Source organism: Nesoenas mayeri (assembly GCF_963082525.1).
Source record: "Nesoenas mayeri genome assembly, chromosome: 16".
NCBI lineage: Eukaryota > Metazoa > Chordata > Aves > Columbiformes > Columbidae > Nesoenas > Nesoenas mayeri.
This window is the reverse complement of record NC_137562.1, coordinates 13,632,676-13,656,816: the sequence shown is the minus strand read 5'-3', so window position 1 is coordinate 13,656,816 and position 24,141 is coordinate 13,632,676. Positions and strand designations below refer to the sequence as shown.

At 43.3% G+C, this 24,141-nt stretch overlaps 1 protein-coding gene across 1 annotated transcript; it reads right to left on the bottom strand.

Annotated features, from left to right (window-relative positions):
- Nucleotides 1–371: 371 nt before the first annotated feature.
- Nucleotides 372–23,905, bottom strand: ARHGAP40 (Rho GTPase activating protein 40; the record flags this gene model as incomplete). The annotated part of the gene is made up of 15 exons (XM_080354714.1): nt 372–478; nt 892–947; nt 1,958–2,118; nt 3,721–3,861; nt 4,117–4,323; nt 5,475–5,557; nt 6,270–6,429; nt 6,682–6,759; nt 6,890–6,981; nt 7,348–7,513; nt 8,107–8,258; nt 8,630–8,705; nt 10,590–10,810; nt 14,535–14,731; nt 23,808–23,905. The coding sequence occupies 15 exons, from the start codon at nt 23,903–23,905 to the stop codon at nt 372–374; spliced, it is 1,995 nt and encodes a 664-aa protein (XP_080210840.1).
- Nucleotides 23,906–24,141: the final 236 nt, after the last annotated feature.

Genomic DNA, 24,141 nt, shown 5'->3' with positions numbered 1-24,141 from the left:
AGCAAATCCAGAAGATACAGATGTCTTCTACATTTTCAAGGCGCTTCTCCTCTTAAGTTCCATCTTTGCTGCAAAATCACCGTAGCTTTGTTTGCAGGGTTTGTTTTAGGGGGGCTATTTTGTTTAAGAATAAGCACCCACACACACAAATTCTGCTACATAATGAAAATTGCTGCTTGTCATCAATGCCCCTGTTAGCATGTTGGCTACTGTATCCTCACAGCCAGCTGTCATGGAAGTAGCAAATAAAACTGGTTTTCCTTCAAAGACACAAGCGTTGTCCAGTCTGTGACTACACCAGAAACAGCTCAATAGCTTTTCCATGCTTTCCAAAAACTGCAACCCAATGTTTCATTTTGTTCATGCTTCCCTTAGAACATCCGAGGATAAGATGGGTTTTGCTTAATTATCCACTCAGCATGGGGATTGATGTGGTACAAGTCTAAGAGGTAAGTGTCTGGGTCCAGGCAACGTTCACCTACCAAAACAAGAGATTCAGAAAAGAGCATTTCTTATATCCTTAGTCTGATAGTTGCTAGTTTGGTCTTGTCTTTCCCCTCCTAAAAGCTGGTATTTGTTGACATTAATTTCAATATCACAACTATTCAGAAGCGTTTCCAGAAATCTGGAAAAGTTTTAGTTGTTTATGTTAAAATAAATGTAAGTTTCTTAAAACTATATCAAGCCCAAGCTTTGAACTTTTGGAAAGGTACTCTAATACCTGATAACTTTAGCACAGGTGCTGTTTACTGTGGGTGAGGTTAACCCACACTTGTTCATTTGTCTTCTGACTTTTGGAGCCCCCTCCAAATCTCATCCTTTCTTTTAACTCCCTCTTAAGATAAAAAAGGGATATGAGAGTTCTTATTTTCAGTTACCACCCAGACTTACCAATATTGCCTCCTACTTCATACAGGAGGAAGCTTGTGCTCTCCATTGAGTTGTTACTGAAGAAAGAAAAACACACTGAGGTTAACGAAGCTCTGAGAAAGGTAAGTTACGTGGTTTGGTAATGTTTCTTCCCAAAAATTGCTTATGATTCAGAGGCCAGCAGTGGTCAAGAAAGCTATAGGACATAGTACAGAGTCCTTACTGATCCTTCTGAACAGTACAGCTGTTGAAAAGGACACCCAGAACTGGGAAAAAGAAAACAAGGCAGATATACCTCACTGGTATTGAGAAGCACATTACATGCAAACACTAACTGTTTGACAGGAAGACAATAGGTGTAAATACTAAAGTTCATTGGTAGCATTCCTCTAGAACTGAGGAGGAGGTTCAAGAGAAGCTCATCTGCACAAGATCTCAGCAGCTTTTTTGTGAGATACGACCAGGCTGACCCATATTCAGGCAATTTCCCATACACCCTCCTTATCTAGACATCTCCTGCCCAGGGACAAGTTCAGGAGATGCACTACATATTACCTACTAAATAAAGTCTGCGGACACGGCGACAGAGCAGGGAGGGAATTATTTTGTTCGTTTTTGGAGTTCTTTCAGCAATTCACCACTGGACCATAGGAGGTAATTGCAAAGCTTATTTTAGAAAGCCCCTTCAGTAACACACACATGCATGTTGGAAATACTACTCCAGGCAAGTAATTCGCACAGGTGATATTTTTCTCCAGGAGAGCTAAAGAGCTTTGTTTTGCAGGGTCAATGTTATTCAACTTTCCCTTCCCTCCAGCAAGGCTGCTGAAGTTCACATGTAGTCCAGCAAACCCGAGGGAAGAGCTGACCTCCAGATAGCCTGCGCACAGGGATGGAATCACTCAGTTGAACTAACATTCGCTTGTCCCATCCAACACACTATTTCCAAAGCTTAGAACAGAGGAGCAGAGCACAGTCTCCTAACAACTCCCTGTGCCACCACATCAACTCTGCCCGAAGACAGAAAACACAGCAACTAGACCACCCGCTACTTTTTATTTTTAAAAGCAGAGAAAAAGCCATTTACCACTTGAGGAGGTTGACAGTGTTGACAATATTCCAACCATTCTGGCACAGGTTCTTTTGAAACTGCCTCAAGACATCAGCAACTCTGGTTGCGTTGTTCAAATGCACCTCTAGCGAGTCCTTCAGGAGAAGCGAAGCATGGACTTTCACGATCTTGGAAGGCTGGACAAGGCAGGCAGAGAGGCAAAAAGAAGAAAATGCTTAAAGAAAGACTTTTGTTATCAGCTAAAACATCAAGTTTCAAAACAGATCAGAGAGTGTGAAGAATTAAAGCTACCCAACCAGCCGTTCAGAGAATTTAGGTTGTTTCTTGTCCCAGACACACGAAGCATCAAGATGAACATTATAAACAAATCATCTGTGCTTTGGTGTTGTGGCTGGAGAAAAGCATCGCTCTCCATCAGCGTTCACTGGTGCTCTCTGCTGTTCAAATACAACACCAGCACCTTTGCTGAAACTAGGATTTGGCAGGATCCGTTTTGACAAACTGTTTTGCAGAAGTCTGATAGACTTCTCTGGAATTCATTTAAGTTACTGAAAAATGAGTTCAGACAGCTGAACTGCAGACTATTGAACTTCAGAAAGGTACTTGCAAAAAAGGAAGCACTGAGCTATCACAGAGCCCAGTTCAAGTGCTACTTTCTCAAAACTGTTTTCGTCAACTCCGTCATGAAGTAACTTCCCAGCACTTTTGTGGAGAACACTGAACCAATCTAACAGGGTCTGATCTGCAATGAGTTAATTTTGAAAACCCAAATTCCCTGTAAAAACAGTGCTGAACACCGAGACTGTTAGCAAGTGCTTTTAGCACTGCTCTGTGCATCGGGTCCTCTGTTTGACTGCCTGAACAGTAGCTGTCCTCTCTGAAGTGACACCGCCTTCAACAGCGATATGTCACCTTAACCAGCCTAATTTTAGGCAGACATCATTTCAGAAGTCCAACTGGTATAGAAATGGGGAGGTACTGACTTGTGAGAACATAAACTCTTCTTCAGATCTGCAGATTTGAGCTCTCTCCATATTATTTCTACCTGCAGACCCCACCTAGCTTGTGCCCTTAGAGCATCCCAGTTGCACCGCCACTGCTATGCCATACTCCCAATGCAGCAATCTGTGGTCTAACCTCGCTCCTACAGACCTGTGCTTATTCAACTAAAAAAAAAAAAGGCAGAATGACTCCAAGGATCTTTTCCCAACTTTTATACTCAAATGCATCTGGTAGTAACATCTGTTTAAAAGTCTGCCCCAGTACAAGGAGGAGTAAAGCCTCAAACGCTTCCATACAGATCTGCAATATTATGGAGCAAAAAAACCACAAAGACACACACACACACACAAAAGGTACTTTTACACTACTGCGATAGCCTAATTTTTTGCTTTAAATTAATGAAAATAAGCCTGGCTTTATCACAGTAGACTTATCTGTCTAAGTCATATTAGGCATGTAGAGCCATGTGAACCCTGCTCTTCACACAAGGTAAAGATCAGCATTTCTGCTTCTGGTCTCTTCCCCCTTCTCCTGTAACAATGAAGCATCTTAACCAAGTGTTTTGTAGCCTGAAATTTATTTAGTGCACTTTCTGTTGGGATCCCTTTTTGCCACAACCTGGCCCAAAGCATTTAGGAAGCTGTTTGTTATAATTCTGCAGATTTTTCTGCCTTTTGCTTCCAAGTCCTCATGAAAGCTCTTACAACGAGAAGTGTTTGACAATGTTATGAAAGAGGTTTTTTCTGGCATGAAAGCTTTTCCAAGTCCTAACTCACCTCTGCCTGGTTCTTTTCCACCTTGTCTTTATCAGCATGAATCTTACGCAGCAAATTTTTAATTCGCTTGTCACAAAACTGGTACCTTTTGCTATTGGTCTCGTTCAGCTTTCTCACTTGAGCTACCAGAAAAGAGGAGACCTGGGCAGGGAAGAAGGAAAACAGGAATTAAATCAAGCAGAAATGAGGATGCCATTTAAGAACCTAAAGATTACTTTATGAAGCTTCTTAAATAGACAAAATATCCATATACCTTGAAACTTGGAACTCAGTCACAGGTTTTGCCTACAGACATTTAACTCCTCTGAAGTTTCCAAGACTATCCCTTCCCCTATTCCAGTTCTAGGCACAGCAAGACACTGCTACACCATATCACACAACACCTGAGCAACTTACTGTCCAGAGCAAATCCTGGTAATGGATCATCATCCGCACAACGTCAGCCGCCCCCTCTGCCAGCTGCTTCTCCTTCCCCTCAGGGATCTTGTTTGGCAGCCCCTTGTGCATGAAGAGGTTTGGGGCCATGACTGTGGAGACGTTCCAGAGGTTCATTTTGTTGTTGTTCTCCCTGGAAACCACTTTGCTGAGAAATTCAAGTAGAGCCTAAAGAGAGGAAGAGGCTTAAGACATCCATTGCCAGCAATGCTCAAGTAACTACTGTGGCAATTGCTGCAGAGATCATGTAATTAGTGGGTTTTTCCTTGATATCCGTGAGCAAATCCTATTCCTTCAGTCAGGAAGTTCACTGACCAGTTTCTAATACTACAATAGTAACAAATAACCATGCCAAGCAGAGAAATAGTTTGTCCAGCATTCATGGATGAGGTGACATAATGCATGTGAGAAGAAGATGCGCTCTTACTCCTTGGGAAGTGGTAATTTATGAAGTTCAGTTTTAAAAGTTACTGAATCCAAAGATGACCCCACTCTTCCCTGATGATCCCCTCAAAGCTATTCTCAAATGTGGAAAAAATAAACTCTTTTGGATAATCTCTTCTGTATCACGCCTCCACCAAAGTCACGACACATGACAGATCATCTCTGACTAGATTATGTATTCCAGCACTCTAAATCAAGTAGTCAGGGTGCTACGTCAGCCGTGCCTTTATTATCTGGAAGCTGAACTACTCAGAAGAAAGAACTACAAACAAACAAAGAAAAGCAGCAGCAACAACCACCACAGTTCTTACAAAGCACAGAGAGGAGGAGGTTGTGCACGGCCTACAAAGCTGATCCATCAGCTCTTATTCTCTCTAAAAGTAGTAGGTGAAAGGATTTGAAATGCCTCCTGATCAGAAAAGGGTTGGAAGACACAAGCTTAGTAGATTATTTTAATATATTTTTGAAATTGAAACTATCTTTCCTAGATGACAACACCACAACACGTGAATCAAAAGACTGGACTTGTTTCCATATATGCTAGCATGCCCACAGACAATGTAAGAACTAAAAGCACTTTGCCGTGGAGTGAAAGGTGTTAACACACTGTAGAGGAAGAGCAGGTTTCTAAAGATGATGCTCCAAGCCCACACTGATTCCTGCTGCTCTTGCGTTTGTACCCAAAAGACAGAATGTGCTCACAGCTTATGCCTTGATATCTGCCAGCTCCCCCCTTTCTGGGTTTCCATTCTCAAGTCAGTGAAATAAAGCCAAATAGCATGATGTAAGTTATTTACAAAAGCTGATAGAGTTCCTTGAATAGAAACCTGGAATGAGGCCATGTTTTTCCAGTTAATTCCAGAATAGATAACTACCTTCAGGGCGTTTCTGTTGGGCTCTGGCAGAATCAGGATCAGGAGGTTTAGAGCTTGCAGTCTTTGCTTCAGGTCTGGAATATCTAAAGAGAGAGAGCAACAACAGGACAGAATTCAAACTTTGGACACTGTTCCTTTTAAGCATGGGAATCTCCCAACGAATGAGGCAATTTACTTAAAATAGTGTTTGTTATCCAGGATTTTTCAGAAGTAAATCAAGCTCACATAGCCCTTCTGAAGCAAACTACTTGTGTTTTAGAAGACTGGCTGATTTGTTTCAGAATACACAGTTTACTAGTAAGTCTCATACCCTTCAAAAAAATAACTCATTATTCCACATTTCTTTTAAAAAAATATTAAGCTAACTGTTTAAGTGCACAACTCATTCAGATCACCTGTTGACACAGAAACCTCCAAATCAGGTGCTTGCAGAACATTGCATTGCCTTCAGACAAGCCAAGACTGGGCACCCTGTGCAGTTGCCTGCATGTCGTTATTTATTAAGTTGTCCTAATTCATGGTAGCAACCCTGCAGCCTCAAATGACACAACATAACTTCAGACTCCAGGACAGAGTTTCTGCACAAAGGTGTTGTATACAACACAATCAAGCACCATCAACAAAGACGCATTATAGCACCCAGCACACTCTGGCTGTAGTTTATCTTGTGCTCTGCATTCCCATCAAATTCACAGGCTCCCAACACACCTGTCAGAGGAGCCCAAGACCAGTAGAACTTTGCAAGAAAAGCACAAATCAACAAACTGATGCTAAACAGCCAAAGCAGAGACTCACTTTGTACAGCAGCAAAAGCAGGGAGGTACTCTGCTGTCAGCAGCGGCGCCGGCAGCTCTCTGATGAATCTTTTCAGTAGCCCAGATACATCATTCTGGTGGACTTCATCCCAGCGGAAAAGGCCAGTGTAGAAGTCCTTTTCTAGCTTCTGTTCCAGACTCTATTAAAAAAAAAAAAGGTGGAATTTATTGCATGCTTTAATAAGCAAACATAAGGGAATTCTGTAGCTGAGCACTAGGAGGGCAACCCATCAAGTCAAAAGAGCGCAGACACTCCCAGATTTCCCAGCGATGGATGTTTCCAGTTTTACTGGCAAGGGAGATCGGATAGTTCAGGTTATTTAGATACTTGCTTCCGCAACGTGCTCCCCGATCACCTCTGACACTTTCAATCACTAGTAAAGAGCTCATACCTTGATTCTGGTCTGGGACCCAGAAACTCTCAAAATGCCCTCTGTTTCAAGTCCTCTCTTTTCCAAGCAGGACAGCAGCTATTGAAGGGGTAAAAAAGAAAACTTTTAGGCACAGAGGATGAGAAGTCAACCCTTCCTTATCCCAGGCATCAGAGGTTTTCTGGCTCTGGAGGACCAGAGGTGTGAGTTAAACCAGCAGGGAACTTACTGCCTGGAGCAGCAGAGGGACCTTGGTGTTGGGGAGCAGTTTTTGGTCATTTGCCAACAAGGTGTTGAGTGGAACTCCAAAGAGTCTTTTCTCTACAAGAGAAAAAACATGTTAGAAGTGTATATCACCACTACTATGGACATCAGGGATATATCCACCACTGCAGACTAAGAGGGCACATTTTGTAAGTGTAAGTGTAGGTGTAGATACTAGAGAAAAAGAGAGGAATAGTTAGTGAGATAAATACACTTGACAGTCAGACATAAATGTGTTTCTAGGTCTTGATGTCACGTTCCAGTGACCTCCAGGAGAAATTCTGATCAAGGGAAAAGCACCTGTCACAACATTTCTTACCAAAGACCCTCTCTGTTCTAACATTTCAAATATTAATACAAGCCCAGGAGAAGATCAATGTAAAGAATGCACCCCAAAAAATATCACGATGAAATAGAACTAACCTGTTGTTTTCAGTTTTGCTGCCTTATTTCTCTTCAGCTCAAAGCCCAGAACATCACAGAGAGCTGTTAGTTCAATAAGGGCCAGTGTGGGGATCTTCTTCATGTCCTGAGCAGACAGATCTCCAATCCTGGTCACTCCTAGTCTGCCCTTGGGAATCTTAAATTTCTAAGGGAAAACACACACAAGGTTCAGTACAAGTATCATTACTAATGCCACCGGTATCAAGTTTTGCTGCATTTTTATCATTCTTTACCATAACCAGGAACCTGTTCATTCTCTTGTTTTCAATACCAGACAAAGGCCACGAACTACTACTCAATCCACAGCTGAATATTTTCCCTTTTCAGCGTTGCTCTTTAACTGTATTGGAGATCCCAGTCTACCTACATTAAACACAGTCTGATACCCTCTGTAATCTACTTGAACTTTGGAAGCAGTTCAGTACAGTTGTTAAGAAGAAAACTGTTAGAATTACAAGCAAGAAAGTCCAGTTATTCTCCTCTTTTGAGTGGAAATGACCCAGATTCATATCAAAATTGCTAGTTTCACACACAAGTACACATTCTACTACACAACAGTTATCCTTGCCCAATACCACAAGGATAACAGCGTTACCTGTCCAAAAATATCTACCTAATATAGACGTGTTACAACATTTTCCCAAGAGCTGATCATACAGTTCAGTCAAGTGCCTTGTACCCCTCTTGATGAGAAGGGAGCTAATAAGTTCTAACAGGAAAAATTGCATCAGTGCTTACAGTTAGTGCATTTCCATCCTTTAACCTCCTGGATTCAGATAGGAACGATCCCTTGAGCAGAACAGCTGCTTGCTCTGAGTAGGCGACATCCATGTTGAACACCTCTTCTTTTCCAGGGGTTCGAACCGTGCAGGAGTAATCCTGGGTTTCTGCTGCAGAGGAGAAAACGTCCTGAATTTCAGAAAGCCAAAATGGTGAAGCTTAGAAAACAAGTGTGCGAAAAGAGCAGTTTGAGACTAATTTGGGGAACACCACTTTTTAATAAAAAACTATATTAACATTTGAAAGGAGCATTGTCATAGCACAGTCCTGAGACTTATCAGTAGGGTAAAATTAGCGTAAAGCCACAACATTTCAGCCGAAATCACCACATCACTGGTAAGACATAAGCATGGCCTTAAATAATAGGACATACTTATGGCTAACTTCCCTTCACACAAATCAGTATGGTGTTTATAGGATTGCACCATATGATCCTACTCCCTTTCCAATCCTACTCTACCATTAGAAACTTCCTTCTTACATTTGTGTACATTTGAGGTCCGTAGATTGTGCCACAACTGATCTGGGCTGGACTCCTCTTTCTCTGCTGCTGTTTCCTGAAAGATAAACCAGAACATGTTTACCTACACAAAACAGAAGTCATTATAAGACAAGCCAATTTTGGCAGAAAACACACACCTGACATTATCTGCTAGTCTAAGAAAATGCTGCTCAAGCTCAGGGCTACAAGACTGCTCTGAAATTAAGAATCATAATTAGAGGATGTGGCAGGCAGACAGAAAACAGATGACTATTTCATAGATGGTATTTGTAATAAATCTGCACATCATTAATCCAATTCTTCCTTTCACAGAACCATTAGCCACTTTTCCTAGTTTAGTTCATGCATTGAAGGACTAATAGACAGTGGACCAACCAAGCTGCATGGGATCTACCCATTGCCTGTGATCGCAAGATTTTTCATGGAAAAAAACCAAACCAAAACACACAAAGCAGACATCAGCACCTAAAAGCTGCCCCTCATGGGCTTAAGAATAATCTACTGCTTCGTGCTTAGAGAGAGAAGTGAACCTTTAAAAGTATAATGAGATATTTGGTAGACAGTTCTGCTAGCAAAACCTTATTTTTGCTAGAACTAATTAGACTATAGGAAAGCACCTGCTGTTACAAAAGTTCACAACTTCCCGAGAACCTATTTGTGACACAGAGCTGTGGCCTGAGGGCTGAAAGTTAAAAGGGAACCTGTGCAAAGTCAATGTAATTGGACAAACCAGTTAATCTGCACAGAAAATACCTTATATGTTTAGAGCAGGTGCACAACTGATGGGCTTGTCATGAAAGCAGAACCAATTCATTCAGTATCTGCAGCTAAATGTTAGATCATAAGCCACAGATCATGCAACGAATAATGCCAGAGCACCCTCAGATCCAGCTGCTGTGTAAACAGGCCATAATGAGCAGTAACAGAGGGCAAATACATAGGTGCTGACAGAAATATCAGCAGTTTTGATGCCCGAGTAGCTCGTGACAGAGGTGGACAGGAGGCAAACTGCAAATCCATCTTGAAACGCTGATGGAAATGAAAATCCAAATGACTGACACATCCCTGCCGGAGCAGGACTGAATTAGCTTTAAGCTCCATTTGCTGAATGTAGTTTTTCCCATAGGTAGAGCCCATTGAAACTTTCGGCCCACAACCACAGCACCTTCCAGCGATGCTGCAAACTGGTCGTGTCATTTCCTTCACACACTCAAGTGTTTATTTGCATATAATTCATCTCATTATAGTAAAACAAGTTTCAAAGATGCTCAGGTTGAGGAAAAGGAGCATTGAGTTCAGGTAGAGAGCAAGAATCCCATGCTACTGAAAAAGCTAGAGCTCGGTTAAGCTCAACACCTTCTGACTAGACATTTGACTGAGTAGAAAAGGTCACAGGGAACCCGGATTGGGACACTTTCCAGCAGCCACTGGAAAAAACAAGGATACTCATCCTTGTGGCCACAACCAAAAGAGGAGCAGCACAGCAGGAGAGCACTTGCAAAGTTAATGGTCATGTATTCTCCAGGAAAAATAAGACAGTGGCTATTCTTTCTCTAGAATTACTGACTGCACGAGGGCAGCTTATCAGAACTGAAGTTAGAAATGCTCTCTTTTACTGGTTAATAATCACTTAACATGTCACTGGCATAAGGAAAACACAAGAGGGCTCCAAACGATACCAGCGCTCCATGAGGCTGCAGTGCTGGGCGCACTACACACAAGTTTTCCAGCAGTTGTAGGAAGACTATGGATCTGCAGGTTTTGTAGCAATTTCTCAGTGCTGCAAGCTGGATGCAGGATTTCTACAGCCTCAGCTTCATTTCGGCTCAAAAGATAACTTGCTCTATGTGGAGATGAAAGCAGCCCTGGACTCGGAAAGCCAACTCAGCTACCACAATGCAACAAAGTGGGATCATGAGATGCCATGAAATCAAGATACCTCAGAGCTGACAACTCCAAAAATGTCTCGGACATCACGCACGGGATGCTTGTTCTTCCTCCTCCGTGAGCGGGAGTAGGTGTCCAGGCGCCGCTGCACCGCAGCAGCCTGGGTCTTGGTCAGCGTGGAGAGCAGCACGATGTTCTCATTGTCGGAGGCACGGTCCCCGAGGAGGTCGGACAGACCCGCGTCCTGGAGCCACTCGGCTTCAGCTTCTCCTTCTGAGAGGGAAGGGGTGAGAAGAGAAAGGAAAACAGCAATTTGAGTGCTTGAAACACTTCACATCCCTCTTCTGTACCGTTTTCAGTGGATTAGTATCCACACAATCACTCAACAAAAGCGAAAGTGTTATTCTTACTCTGTGTATTCACTTTATGTCTGTGCCTATTCAAAACAACACTAAAATTAAAGACCATCCCAGTTCCAGAATGAAATGTGAGAAGCCTGGAGACAGTATAGTGACATTACTCAAGCTCAATTCCACTTCATTCTTCAATATATATATGTAAGTTTCACTTCAAACACAAAAGACAGTTTTTTCCTTATGGGATGTGCTCTTTGTGTAAGTGAGAAAGTGCCCTGAGCAAGGCACCTATTACAAATCCAAGGATAAAAGAAGCAATTTAGCAAGTGGCTTCAAATTCAATACAGCGAACACCATGAAGCCTTTATCTTTTTCGATTCTACGTACCACACTGATTCACTGCAAACAGCTTCAGCATCGCTCTACCAAAGGTTATACTGGGAAAAAGAAAAGTCACAACTGAACTGACCGAAACAGAACAGTTTATTCCCACTTTTCCTCTCCAATGCAAACTGGTATGTCTTCAGTTATCACAATTGCTCAGGCAAAGTTTTAATATTGCTGCATCAATAAATAAAGTTGGACCTGAAGCGAAGAGTTTCCTTTAGTGAATCTTCTAGCCAATTGGTTAGCTTTCCTACATGGCCTTAAGTTTTGGAGTTTTCCCATGTCTGGTTCCACAGAAGCTCAGGGGTCAGAGCATCCCCCAGTACTGCGCACTCATGGTCCCGTTCATACCCCCTCGCTGTGCAGCTGTTTGTCCTTCATCCGTGGTCTCATAGCAGCACAGCACACACAACTTGGGTTTATTTTGTCTTTGGGAAGCCAGAGGAAGTGTATCGCTTGCAAATTTTGAAAATATCCAATTCCAGTCATAACAGGAAACTAATCCAATACACAATACTAAACAGCAGGACCTAAATCGGACATCCGTGTGAGCCTTCTGCCCCATCTGATGCCAAAGCACCAGATTTTAAGTCCTGTTTCATATTTTTGGCTCAGTTATGTTTGCCAGTAACACAAAAGGAAACCAGCAAAATAGGGTATTCATGGGGAGAAAGGGGAAATCCGAGAGAAACAAGTCAGAACTGAGAGCTCTGCAGAAGCTGAACTGCAGGTTTAAGCTTGGCAAGCTGTTCAGATTTGCCTTGTGGGCTCCAGACAAACAGCATTTCAGGCAGGCACAATTAGGAATAAATTTGCAAAACTAAATAGCACCAGCTTGAAAACCTTACTTGAAACATAAAAGCTACCAAAAAATAGCATCCATAGTAAAGCATCATTTCAAAAAAAAAAAAAGCTAAAGGACAGCTAAACATCCTACAATTCCAGACTAAACTTTAAGCACAACTTCCTACATAGTTTTTGAAGGTAGAGCAGAATCACTCTTTGCAGACACTTCTCAGACATTATTACATGCTATAAGGATGCTTGTAGACATTTCAGTGGCACTGCTGCACAGAGCATATAAGTTATCAGTCTGTCGTACAGTCAGACTGTGGAGAGAGCTGGATAAACAGCAGACAGCAAGGAAAGGACGTTGTTCCTTGTATTTCAGGAATAAGCTACAATCATAGAATGGTTTAGGTTAGAAGGGACCTTCAAATCTTATCTAGTGCCCCCCCTGCCATGAGCAGGGACATCTTCACCAGCTCAGGTTGCTCAGACCCCCGTCCAGCCTGGCCTGGGATGTCTCCAGGGATGGTTCATCCACCACCTCTCTGGCCAACCTGCGCCAGGCTCTCAACACCCTCAGGGATAACAATTTCTTCCTCGTGTCCAGCATGAAGGGGCTACTTGCTACCTTGTTCAATCGTTAGTATGGCCACAAGTATCACCAGCTGACCCAGTTCTTCTGCAAAGCTCCACACTGGCCTCCCACTACCACCAGTTCACAAGCAGGTTGTTCCCAGACCACCACCCTTCCACAGGGCTTGCACAGGGGACCAGCGTTCTCCAAGTGGGTCAGTGGTTTTGTAACGCCTTATCTACATCCAGCCTCCACGCTGTCCCTGCGCTGCAATTATGATCAGGTATTTGTCAGGTTGAGCCACACCGTCTTCAGACCGATCTGTTATTTGTGGACAAGCGTAGTTTCTTGGACCTTCTCCAACAGCGATGGTGCCTTTGGCTCTGAGGAGCCCTGAAGCCTCTGTGCTGCATTGCCACCTCGTGGTGCTCTCACCATTAATTGCAGAGATATGAAAGCCAAAAGGCACCAGTCAAATCCAGCTTCCTGCATCCACACCATCTGAAGTCTCCCCTTGCTACTTAGGCTTCCAGCACAACACCGATTTGACTAAGGTCCTCTGCAGAAGGCAACAGGAGGCCAAAGTGCTGTACCTCCTGCCCCAGCCTGTCAGGAAGGCTTCACTACTTGGAGCATCGTTTCAAGTTCGTCTGGTTTCAATGGCCAATTAAGTAGTCAGGTGTTGCCTGCCAGATTAATATACAGCATTAAAAGACACTTTTATTTGTCTCGCTGCTTATACACAATAATTAAATTGCCTCTAGTATATCAGTGTTTTGGATATCCCAGACAGCCTTTTGCCTCATGGCACAGCCTCTTTTCCAGAGTCTCCTTCCTGGAGCACTCACTTTCAGAATCACTTTTGCATCTCTTCCTGCTCCAAAAAACCCCAAATTTACATCCTTTATGCAGGGACACTAAGAGCAGAACTTACTGTTTACCATGTCTTGTCTACTACGGGCAGACACAGACTATGATCTCTCCAGACCCACGTCCATGCACCAGGACAGCTACTGACCCTTCCCAAGCTTGGCAGCAAGCTGTGACTTTCACTAAACATCTCCCCATTACATACATGGATCCTGCTCAATTTCAGGCCAGCACAACAGCTGCAGGTTGCACAGGATGCAAATGCGACCGCTCAGGAGGATGTAGAGCCAACTCAACCACATTCTTCAAAATAGACCTGGGAAATGTGTGATCCAATCTGTGGGATCGCTGGATGCGTATCACAGTTCATCCTCCCTCCAGCACCCCAGGACGTAGTGCCTCCCATGTCTAAAGGTAATTGGTCCAGGTTCCAGTCACTCCAAAATACGTGATAACATTGGTGCTACAGAAAGCCCATTAGAAACATCCCATGCACATGAAGCAGCCATCAAAAGAAAGAAAGCGGGGGGGCGGGGAATGAAATATATAAGAAAAACCTTGTGTGGATGGACTTAGGTAATTCCAGATGTTTATTACGGTTTCTTGAATAGTGAAGCAGAGGGGAAAAGTTTGCCTTCCACCAAAGCAACTCTCATAAAAGCCACTGTGATGAAGTCTCAGAAGCACATACACAAACAAGCCTTCCAAAACACCATTGGCTGCACGGGGAGTGAGAGCCCCCCACTTAGTGGGCACTGTCTGAAAAATCCTGGAGCCTCAAACATACTCCTGATGGACCTTTAGAGTTAGCTTTGATTCAGAAGCTGAATCCAGCTCAGGCCTCCTCTTCTGCAGGTTATTATCCACCACCCAATGGAAAAATATATGTACACCTCTGATTTGACTAGTAATATTCTGGCCGTATTCCAACACCCTTCTAAACCATTCAGGTAGATAAGCAAATTTTCTCTCCAAAATGTTAATCTTACTCCCCTCACTCCCAACATTTTTGGCAACCTACCCTCTTGTGTTTTGACATCTGCAAGGCTGCATTCCTCTTGCTCAGCTTCAACGCTCTGTTTAATGTTCTCTACTTCCAGCCAAAAACTGTCCATTGACAAGTTGTCTGAAGACTCTACCCTGGAATTCATGGCCTCTGACACCGGGGATGCCAAAGGACTCTTCGGAGGAAGCTGGTTCATTTTGCAAGGGCAATTTCTGGTATTGAGAGAGGAAGAGATAAGGAGAGAGATTAAGCCACATGTTTCCAGCTATGGCATTCAGAATACAGAGGTCTTCATTGATTAATGACTGCAATAAAAGCCAGAGGTAAGTGCTAAACTTCCTTTGGGTAGTGTTTAGCAGTAACAGACGAGTTTGGGGTCAAATCCCCTAGAGTAGGGGAAAAAGTGCTGTGAAAACACATGAGAGGACAGAGCACCAACATGGGTTTTCTGATATTGTCCTTCCAGTGACCCGAGACACCACCTACCACTCCTACATTTGCTTCCGAGACTCTCCTGCAAACTTGCACGAACACCCTTTACATTCATAGACAACCAAGGCGTTTCAAGCTTAGTGTATTTCCACACACTGCAAGCCTGACAACTCCCAGCCAGGGCACACTGAACCCAGAAGCCTTGACCTCCGTATGCAAAAATCGTCATGGCTCCACCGTCTCCTGCAGTGCAGCTCCTGCAATAAACGATTTGGATGTTTGAGGCCTTCTTTTCCTGCACAGACAAGATTTTTCAGTTGTGAAACAAGCTCGGAAACCCAAATATAGAGAATCTTCTTACCACCCTGCTGATTAATTCATGGGCAGCCAAAGTCCCAGACTTGCCTCCTTCAGCTTTCAACCTCTGTGCAGTAAATTGTGAGGTTCTCACCAGTTCATAAAATAATGCCCTTCCTGCAACGAATTTTAATTCACTTCAAAGGGTTGTAAGCTGTTTAAACCCTGCTGTATACCTTTTCCAAAGACTTAAAAAAAAAAAGGGATAAGTGGAACCTACTTGTGAAAACACCTCAATTGTGCAACTTATGAATACACAATTAAAGAGAATGTACACTGCACGAACTCTGGGTGGTTGGAAAAACCTCTGTGAACAGCAAACACCACCACACACAGATGGGAATTGCTTTCTGGTTTCACAACAACAAAAAGCAGATCAAGTCTTGTGCCTGGACAACCATGACAAGAAAACACCCACCAAATGCAATTTAGCCTCCCAGCTCTAGAAGGATTTAGAAAGTTATAGGTGGCAATATAACCGGAAAGTTTGAGTTCCTTTCATTCTGCAAGGCCATTATTAGCAGTTCTGGCATTAAATTACTTCTGTTACAGAAGCATTTCAAGTCATAAAAGACTAAGTTTAAAGATCTACCAACCAAGAGGTACATGTTATAGGTTATTCTGCACTTATATTTACATATGTGCATGCATATTACACTCGTACCTTTTTCTGACATGCACATAGGCAGTCCTTCTCTTCTAAAGGTCAGAACTAAAGCAATAACCATCATTCCAGGAACACCCAGAGCCAGCAACACTGTTGAGAACAAGTATAAGAAGGTTTTTGTTTGCTTGTTTTACAGGAACACAAAAGTTAAAGATTGAAAAGAGCTATTGCGCCACTCAGCCCACATCTGACAAGGGCAGAGGAGATCTGCTTTTTCAATACCCACCCCCTCCTTTCCTATTTCTGCATATCCAAATAACAGGCATCCAGTTGAGATCCCACTTTATAGCCTAGTAGAGCACTTAAATAGTCATTCTGAGTTGTTTTTTGTTTTGTTTGGATGAACTAGTAGTGCTTGCACCAATGTTTGGTTTATTTGTTTGTGGCGTTTGTGTGTGTGTGTGTGTGTGTGTGAGGGGTTTTATTTAACCTTCATATTTCATGTCCATCTGTCTCAGTTCTACTGCTACCATCCCAAATCATTATTTTCCCCTTCAGCTTTTTACTTATATCTCCACTGATTAGGAGTTAAAAATTTAGATAGCATCCCTCACATTAACTCTTTATCTTCGGTATTCTCTCCATTTTCCCACATTTGCTGACAGCCTTCTCTTAAGAGGATTACATTAAAACAAAGCCACCTTGCTAACATAAAAAAAAACCCTTGCCATGATGTCCCATGGTATCTCATTAGAATACTATTAAACAATACTATTAAAGAGCAGTCACTTGCAGCATAAAACTAGAAAGGGGATTTTAGATTATCTTGAGCAACTTGGTTTTGGCCATATCAGTGCCAGAAACACTGTGGCAGCCAGATTTGCACTATGGAGCAGTCTCTCAATGCACAGCTCTAGACAGGCTGAGGAACCATCTCAAGCTGTCCTAATTGCTCTACTAAAGGCACTCAGCAGGTACAGAATAACTCTTCCTGCCTGAAGTTACTGCACTATACTATCATGGCATCTAGGTTATACAGATCAAAGAACCTCTAAAAAGTACCCTTCCTGCATGTTCACCTTGGTTTAGAGCTGGCTCATCTCACATCCCATAAATCCCCATGCATTCACACCCAAAGAGAATATAGGTTTGCAGATCCAGCAGAACCTACTCTAGACCCAAAGAGCAGCTTGCACCAAGCAAAGGCACTCTGTGACAAGCCTGTGTGTCACAGGTGGCTATGACAATCCCTTTCCCACACCTGCCTGGAAAAAGAAAATAAGCCAATATAAATACAGTCTTCAGCTCTTTCAAAAGGGTGACACTTGACTCAGAGGTTCTGCATGACTTAGCCAGTACCAGATCTTGAATGCAAGCTTTACCCCAGTAGATACTACAACCAAGTGGAGTAATACTTATCTAGGGCAACAGGGCATACTCCTGGTGTACATCTGAGAAGGGTGACAACATCCTTACGGGCCATCTTTCAAGCTACAGCCTCACCAGCAGCTACTTTTGATCTACCAGCACATTTAGTGCATATTAAGACAACATAGTTCTGGTGCAAGGGTATAGTTTTGCCAGACAGTGAACTTGCTGTACCCATCCCACTTTGACTTGTGCTTCTGTACCACCTGGTTATTTTGCTTCCCTCCACAGCTGGAAACATGGATCAACTAATAGTGCTTGCACCAAAAAGTTCTACCACCAGTCACAGTATATTCCTACTCTAGGAGAGCCGTATTTGAAGCACTTGTAAGTCAAAGAGCCCAAAAGCCATACTAACTTCTCAACAACTCCACAAACGGATGCCCTAAACCCTGTTCCACCAAGGTGCAGGATCTAATGTCATATTGCAGCTCTACACGGCAGCAGGATCCAAAGTCCAGCTCTACAAGTCCTAAGTTAGTGCTGTTGTTCCTGTCTCACAGGACAACAAAGAAAAGTCAGGCCTTTAAATTTAAAAAACACTTTATTGTCTGGTCTAAGTATTTTTTTTTCTTTGAACACACAAATCCAGCTACCTGGGTGGAAAGTTAATTTTAGATTCAGTGTACCTAAGAGATTGTTCTTCCTCATCACAGTCCCAAGTCAATGGAGGGCAATCTCTGACGTACAAACATAGCAACAGTTCAGATTGAAAGTGTAGATTGTTGGCTTAAAATGTTAATCACTCAGTTGCAACTGGGCAAAGAGCAGGTGGAATGATCAAGTTCACTCAGTTGCACTATCAACGTAACGAAAAGCTTACGTTTTAAAAATTAACCCAGCAAAAAGCAAACTGACCAGAAAGACCTGGTTAGGGCCAGCCATAAAGGAATGCCTCTGTGAAAAGACTGACCATCTGAAGTCAGTCTTCTCTTATTCAAGAGCAGAACTAGTATTAATGGGGCTTGAGATTCATTCAGTTGACTCCTTCAACACCTTCAGCCTGATCATGACTTAACAATACTAACAGCAGAGTTAAGAGACATTAGATTTGTCTGGACCATATACAGTTTATGTTTTTATTATTTCTTCTGTAAATCCCCTCCATGCAGAGCTCTTACTGAGATTTGCATGCCTGCATAGTGTTGACTCTGAGCAGTGGTGGTTCACCTGTTCTGGGCTAGAATATGCAGTCTCAGTGTAGTTTTTCATCTGTTCCTAGATACTGTCAACACACGGCAAATACATTGCAAACACTCCTGCAACCCTTGGCCCTCTTGAATAGCAAAATAAAATAAACACTGTTGCTATGCATTTGTTCATTCTGGGCTTGAATCGTTCCCATCAGAGAGCTTCTCCAAGGATCTGTAGCTGCCTAAACTACTTCATTGCTTGCTCAACCTTCTTCCCTCATTGAAATACCTCTCTAGCAGATGAATAAATAGGTTCTTTTCCAAGCATTTCAAGCAGAACAGGAGGCAATAAGTGTAAGCCAAGAAAACTGAATTCCTTTAATACCATTTCCAGAAAAACTAAGATGAAAAAAAGGCAACAAGAACAGAAGAATTGAGTTACGCAAGGGAGTCCTTCCACATGACAAGCACCTAATTTTTAAAAGACATTTCCAAAGATCCGCAGCAAGCACAAAGGCAGGCGTGAAAGAAACAAACACATGGAAGGAGTCTGAATTAACCTCAAGAGCAAGGTAGGAGCAGCACACCAAATCACAGCAACTCAGACCACCAGCATGCAACAAAAGCTCTTCTGAAAACAAAAATTCTATCAACTACTTGCAGTATTTGACAGATAAAAAGTACAAAAATACATTAGCATCACAACACGCACATCTTACTGGCTTTCAGTTTAATCCAAGATCAAAACAAATCAATGGTTACAAAAGCAGAAAATTAAAAGAAACACACAGAAAAGTGCATGCAGGAAAAAATGGCCTCTTCACTTTGCTTCCAAACTCCTACCCTGAGCAAGCAGCTTAAACCCACGTGAAGAACTGCGTAGGTAAATCTTAAGAGAAAGAATCAACTCAAGATCAGCTCACCACAGTTTATAACATGATAGGTTTTCATGTTTAAAATCACACAGTAGGGTAAAGGCATCCAGAAACAGCAGACAGGAGATTTGAAAAGCCAGAGAAAATCCTGAAGCAATTAGTCACCTATTTGTAGCTGTATCTATATAAAAAGATTCATAATTTTGCTTACTGAAACTGTTGGAAGTTTAAACCTTGGTCTTTCGAAGATAGTAAAGTTAATATAAGAGCAACTCCATTTATGGAATAAGTCAATGTACTTACTATCAGAATTTTAGATAAAATATTCAGAATCAGCTCTTTTATTCAAACATGTAGAATGACACAAAACTCCATTCCCAACACAGACAGCAAATTTATCCAGGACATGGCTTGCGGACACAAGCTCCACACCTTTTCTTCCAAAGGTCTAAATCAAAGCCAAGCTTTATTGCAAACCTTTAAAGCCTGGCTTTGTTATTCCTCCAATCCTCCAAATTTTGTACACAAAGTATAAACACCACAGACTAGCAATCCCCTCCTCCTCCCCACAAGCAGCAGTAAAAGAGCCACACTGAAGTTTACTCTTAGGAAAAAATGAAAAGCACATGGCTGGTTCAGATTCCTCAGACCAGACCATAAAAGTAAAGACAGACTAATTATCAAATTACCAATGAACAATTACTTACCTGACGTACTCTTACCATGCTTTACTAAACCAAAGAAGCTCAAGAAGCACAATTAAAGCCATCTTAGAAGCAAGCTGCCCCTGCTGCCATACATCTTTGAATATCTCTAACCATAGGGGATTTGTTCATATACGCAGTAGTTTCACCAAGAGCATCCCCTGTGAGAAGCCTTTAGCCCAGGCTAGTTTACATTGCACTGCACTGCCACTTATATTCACATTAAGGCATTTTATCAAGCATTTCGCACCCATGGGACAGCACACTTGAAGGTCTGTCTCTATCGCACCAGCAAGAATAGCTAAGATGTCACTAGTACAATTTGCTAATAAGATTACAGCTTGTTTTCAGTAACACAGCAATCGGTTCATCAAGATCTCCCATTATGCAAGCAGCTCGGGGAGCAGCGTCATTTGGGGTTGTTTGCAAGGAGCCTGTTCTGCAAGTGATAAAGAGGACGTGCCAGGGAGCCCTGCATGCGTGGAGTGTTCCATCCCAGCTCCAGCTTCCTCTCACCCCAACGGCAAGGCACTGTCCCCAACTCCTGTCCCAGCATCCCTGGTGACACTAGGAAGACAAAACAGTGATTCTTTGCCCAGTGCTATGTGGAGTGAGACGTGAATCCCGACCCTTGTAACACATGGCTTTAGCCCAGCCACCTCCAGTACTTTCTGTGCTGGACTCAAACTCCAGAGGCTACCTCCACCATAACACTGGGAGTTTTAAAGCAAGCATAGGTCATAACTTACCTGGCAGTAAGTGTTTCTATTAAAGTATTTAAGAGCAAAGAAACCCCATCTCAACATCTCTAAGAAACGCCGTCTCAACATCTGTGTGAAACTTCATCTCAACATCTGTATCTCAGGCCTCCACCAGCAGTAGACTTGTCTCCACTCTGTCTAGTAAGGGTCTGAATAAGCAAGCTAAAGAATAGCAAAATTTGCCTGTAATTACAGATCTTCCTGGAGGCGTCTCAGACAAACACAGAGCAGCACAAACACCAGATTGATAAACCCACGCAGATACAGCCAAATTAAAAATATTCAAAGGCATGTTTAGTTTAGTCTATTAGCTGGGTGTCTGTCCCATCACACTAGAGTTTGTTTTGGCCTCAGAGGCCATAAGCCATGCTCTCTGAATGTGCTTTTTTGTTCTGCTGTAAGGACACTGGAGACGAGCCCGTTGTTCACTTTCCCTGTGTTCGCACGGTGAGCCAAACAGGAAAGGGCTTTCATTGACACGGAAATCCGGCCACGGAAAGGGGTACCTGGCCAAAACAAAGCTGTAGGAGTACTGTGATCTTTAATGCAGTTGTTAATTGATAAGCCTGATCTACCAGATTATTATATAAGAATCGTTAATTAAAAGGTGACATTCTCATGCCTGTTAGTATCTTCACACACTCCACTGAATTCATTTAAATACACAAGCAGCTTTGTCCAGCCAGCAGCCACAAAGATCCAGTCTGCCATTCAAGTTCCATGGATCAGCATAACACCAGCACACCAAAACCCACAGCTCAGTGACACCAGCTCCAAACAGGAGGTTCTCCACACTTGTTCTTACCCACCACCCCAGTACAGACACTGCCCTGGGCTACTCCAGTCAAGCCCATGCACGAGATTCCCACGGCATGGCTGGCACGGACTCGCTGCCCTCGAGTGACTTGGCTGTCACAGCCCCACAGCACACACTGACAGGGACCTTACCGCTCCCAGAATGAGTCAATACCTCCCAAAACATGCTACCGCTACATCAGATGAGACACCATGACTTTACTTCCATCACTGCTGTGACTTCAGGCAGGATGCTCAACCTCTGCACACCTTTGCTGTCCAGCTCGGGGACAAAAGGGGTGAGGGACCACGTGGCTTTAAGAGGAAAGACTGCTAGTGCGGTTGAATCCTTTATAAAAAGGCCGTGCATTTATTTTTGTGGGATTGCTCATCAGCGCAAAAGCTTTTTACAAAACCAGATTCACACATACTAAGTATTTGTCCTACAAATTCTTTAAGGTTGAACTTAGACTAAATCAGGATGATAGAACTCATTTTCTTCTTGTAGCCCGTTCTACCAGCTGTAGCTACATCACAGCAGGGAATGAGTAACTATAAGTTGTTGCTCAGATGTATGGGAACAGGCAAGAGACTTTGAAGAGGTCACAAGTGTAACATGCTGACCAGCACAAAGCAAGGAGGAGCTGAGGGACGTGCTGGAATCCAGTGATGCTTCACACGTGAGAGGCTTAGGGATGCAGGAAGACAGGAAGGACAGTCATAAGCTCTTTGCTTTGACTTCTCAGGTAAGAGTTATTACACATTAAAAGTGCTCAGTTATTACAATGCCATAAAAAGCCTCCCCTAGGTTGAGATTTATAACTAATTCTATTAATATAACTAATAACTGGCCACCAGCACCAGCCACCCCAGGAACCAGCAGCTTTACAGCACCGAGAGGAGGAGCAGGAGCCAGAGAGATCCAGTTCAGCAACAGTGGCTCCTTGGTTGTGCTTTGGAGGAACGACACCAGCACCCCGTGTAAACGAGTGGGTGTCCTCATGGGAACCCGCCAGCATGCCACACTCGGTGCCGCAAAAATAAACACTCATTAATGTCAATCAATTAGAAAACCAGGATGGCTGGCGTATTGTCACCTTATCATACAGGCACGTTTTAGGTCAATCCCAGCAGAGAGTCTTGGTTACACATACACACATGGGATGTCTTTCACCTGCTGGCGAGTCCCAAATTAACCGCTGCAAATTGGCACTTGCCAGGATTTAAGTGTTTTGGTCAAAGTTAGTGAGCAAGGGCAGAGTTCCTGCTGCAGAGCTGTGCTGGTGCCAGTACAGACACCGGAACTCAACTAACTTGCTTGGCAAAAATTACACATTGCAACCAAATATTTTGATTTTTATCAAAGAAACCCTGCACCACTCATGGTGCTAGTCTAATTCTTTTACACATGGGTAGTTTTAAAGTAATGTACCATATAATTCCTAGGTCATTCTGTCATTGTCCCTAAGATTTTGTTGTTGTTGTTACATCTCAATTTTTACCTGCCATCTCTTAAAGATTTCATTCCTCGTTTCTACACACAAGGTCAAAACAGACTAGGAAAAATGGTAAGTTGGACAGAACCATGAAAATGTGACCTAGGTTTAGAAAGAAAGTCACCGTGACTACATTCACACAAAACCAACAAGTTTCAATTACTGCAGCAGGCAGATGTTCTGAAACTTGGTGCAATTTCTAAGCTGATACAAATACACATCAGATGGAGTTGTAAGCAATTTAGTGCCATTTAAGCACACAAACAGTGCAGTGTTTACCAGCCAAAGTAGTTTGATTTTCAGTTGTATCCCTTTTGTATGTGTGCTTCGTGCAATATTTATAAATATACAGTTCTCGCCTTTGTTCGGTTCTACAAATCACAGCACAGCTCTCAAACCCCACGATGTGCCAGGGGACAGACAGATGGCATTTTACCCCCCGGTCCCACTTGCACAGCTCGCTGCACTGATCCCTGTCACAGGGGTAATACCAAAAAAAACCAAAGCAAAACAAAGGGGAGGGCAATCGGTTTCATTTCATGATCAAGGCAGTCAAAGCACAGTTTTAAAGAACTTGTCTCTGGAAATTTACCTTGTTTCCAGCCACCCTGCCGCAGGTATCGCCCTGTCCCTGTGGGAGGAAGAGCAGCGTCACCCCGCACAGCTGTACCCCCAAGCTGTACCCCGCTGTGCTCCGTACCTGCTGAGCCGGGCACAGCTGCCTGGTGTCAACGTCACCCGGGGCCTGGGGATCCCGCTGCCGGTGGCTCCCGAGCCACACGTGCCACTCATGTCCATGTCTGCTGGGCAGGAGAGCGGCGGTCAGCCCATCCACACCCCTGCGCTGTCAATGAGTGACTGCTGAGCCTCGCGGCGGATAACGAAGATCCGCTCCTCATCACCCACGAGGTGCTAATTGGGTGGCCGTGAGCATCCTTCTCCTCCCTCTCGGCATCCACACGCCTGGGTGACACTTCTGAGGAGAAGTGACGGTAAATCCACCCGCGCCTTCCAGGCAGCGGTGCCCAAGGCTG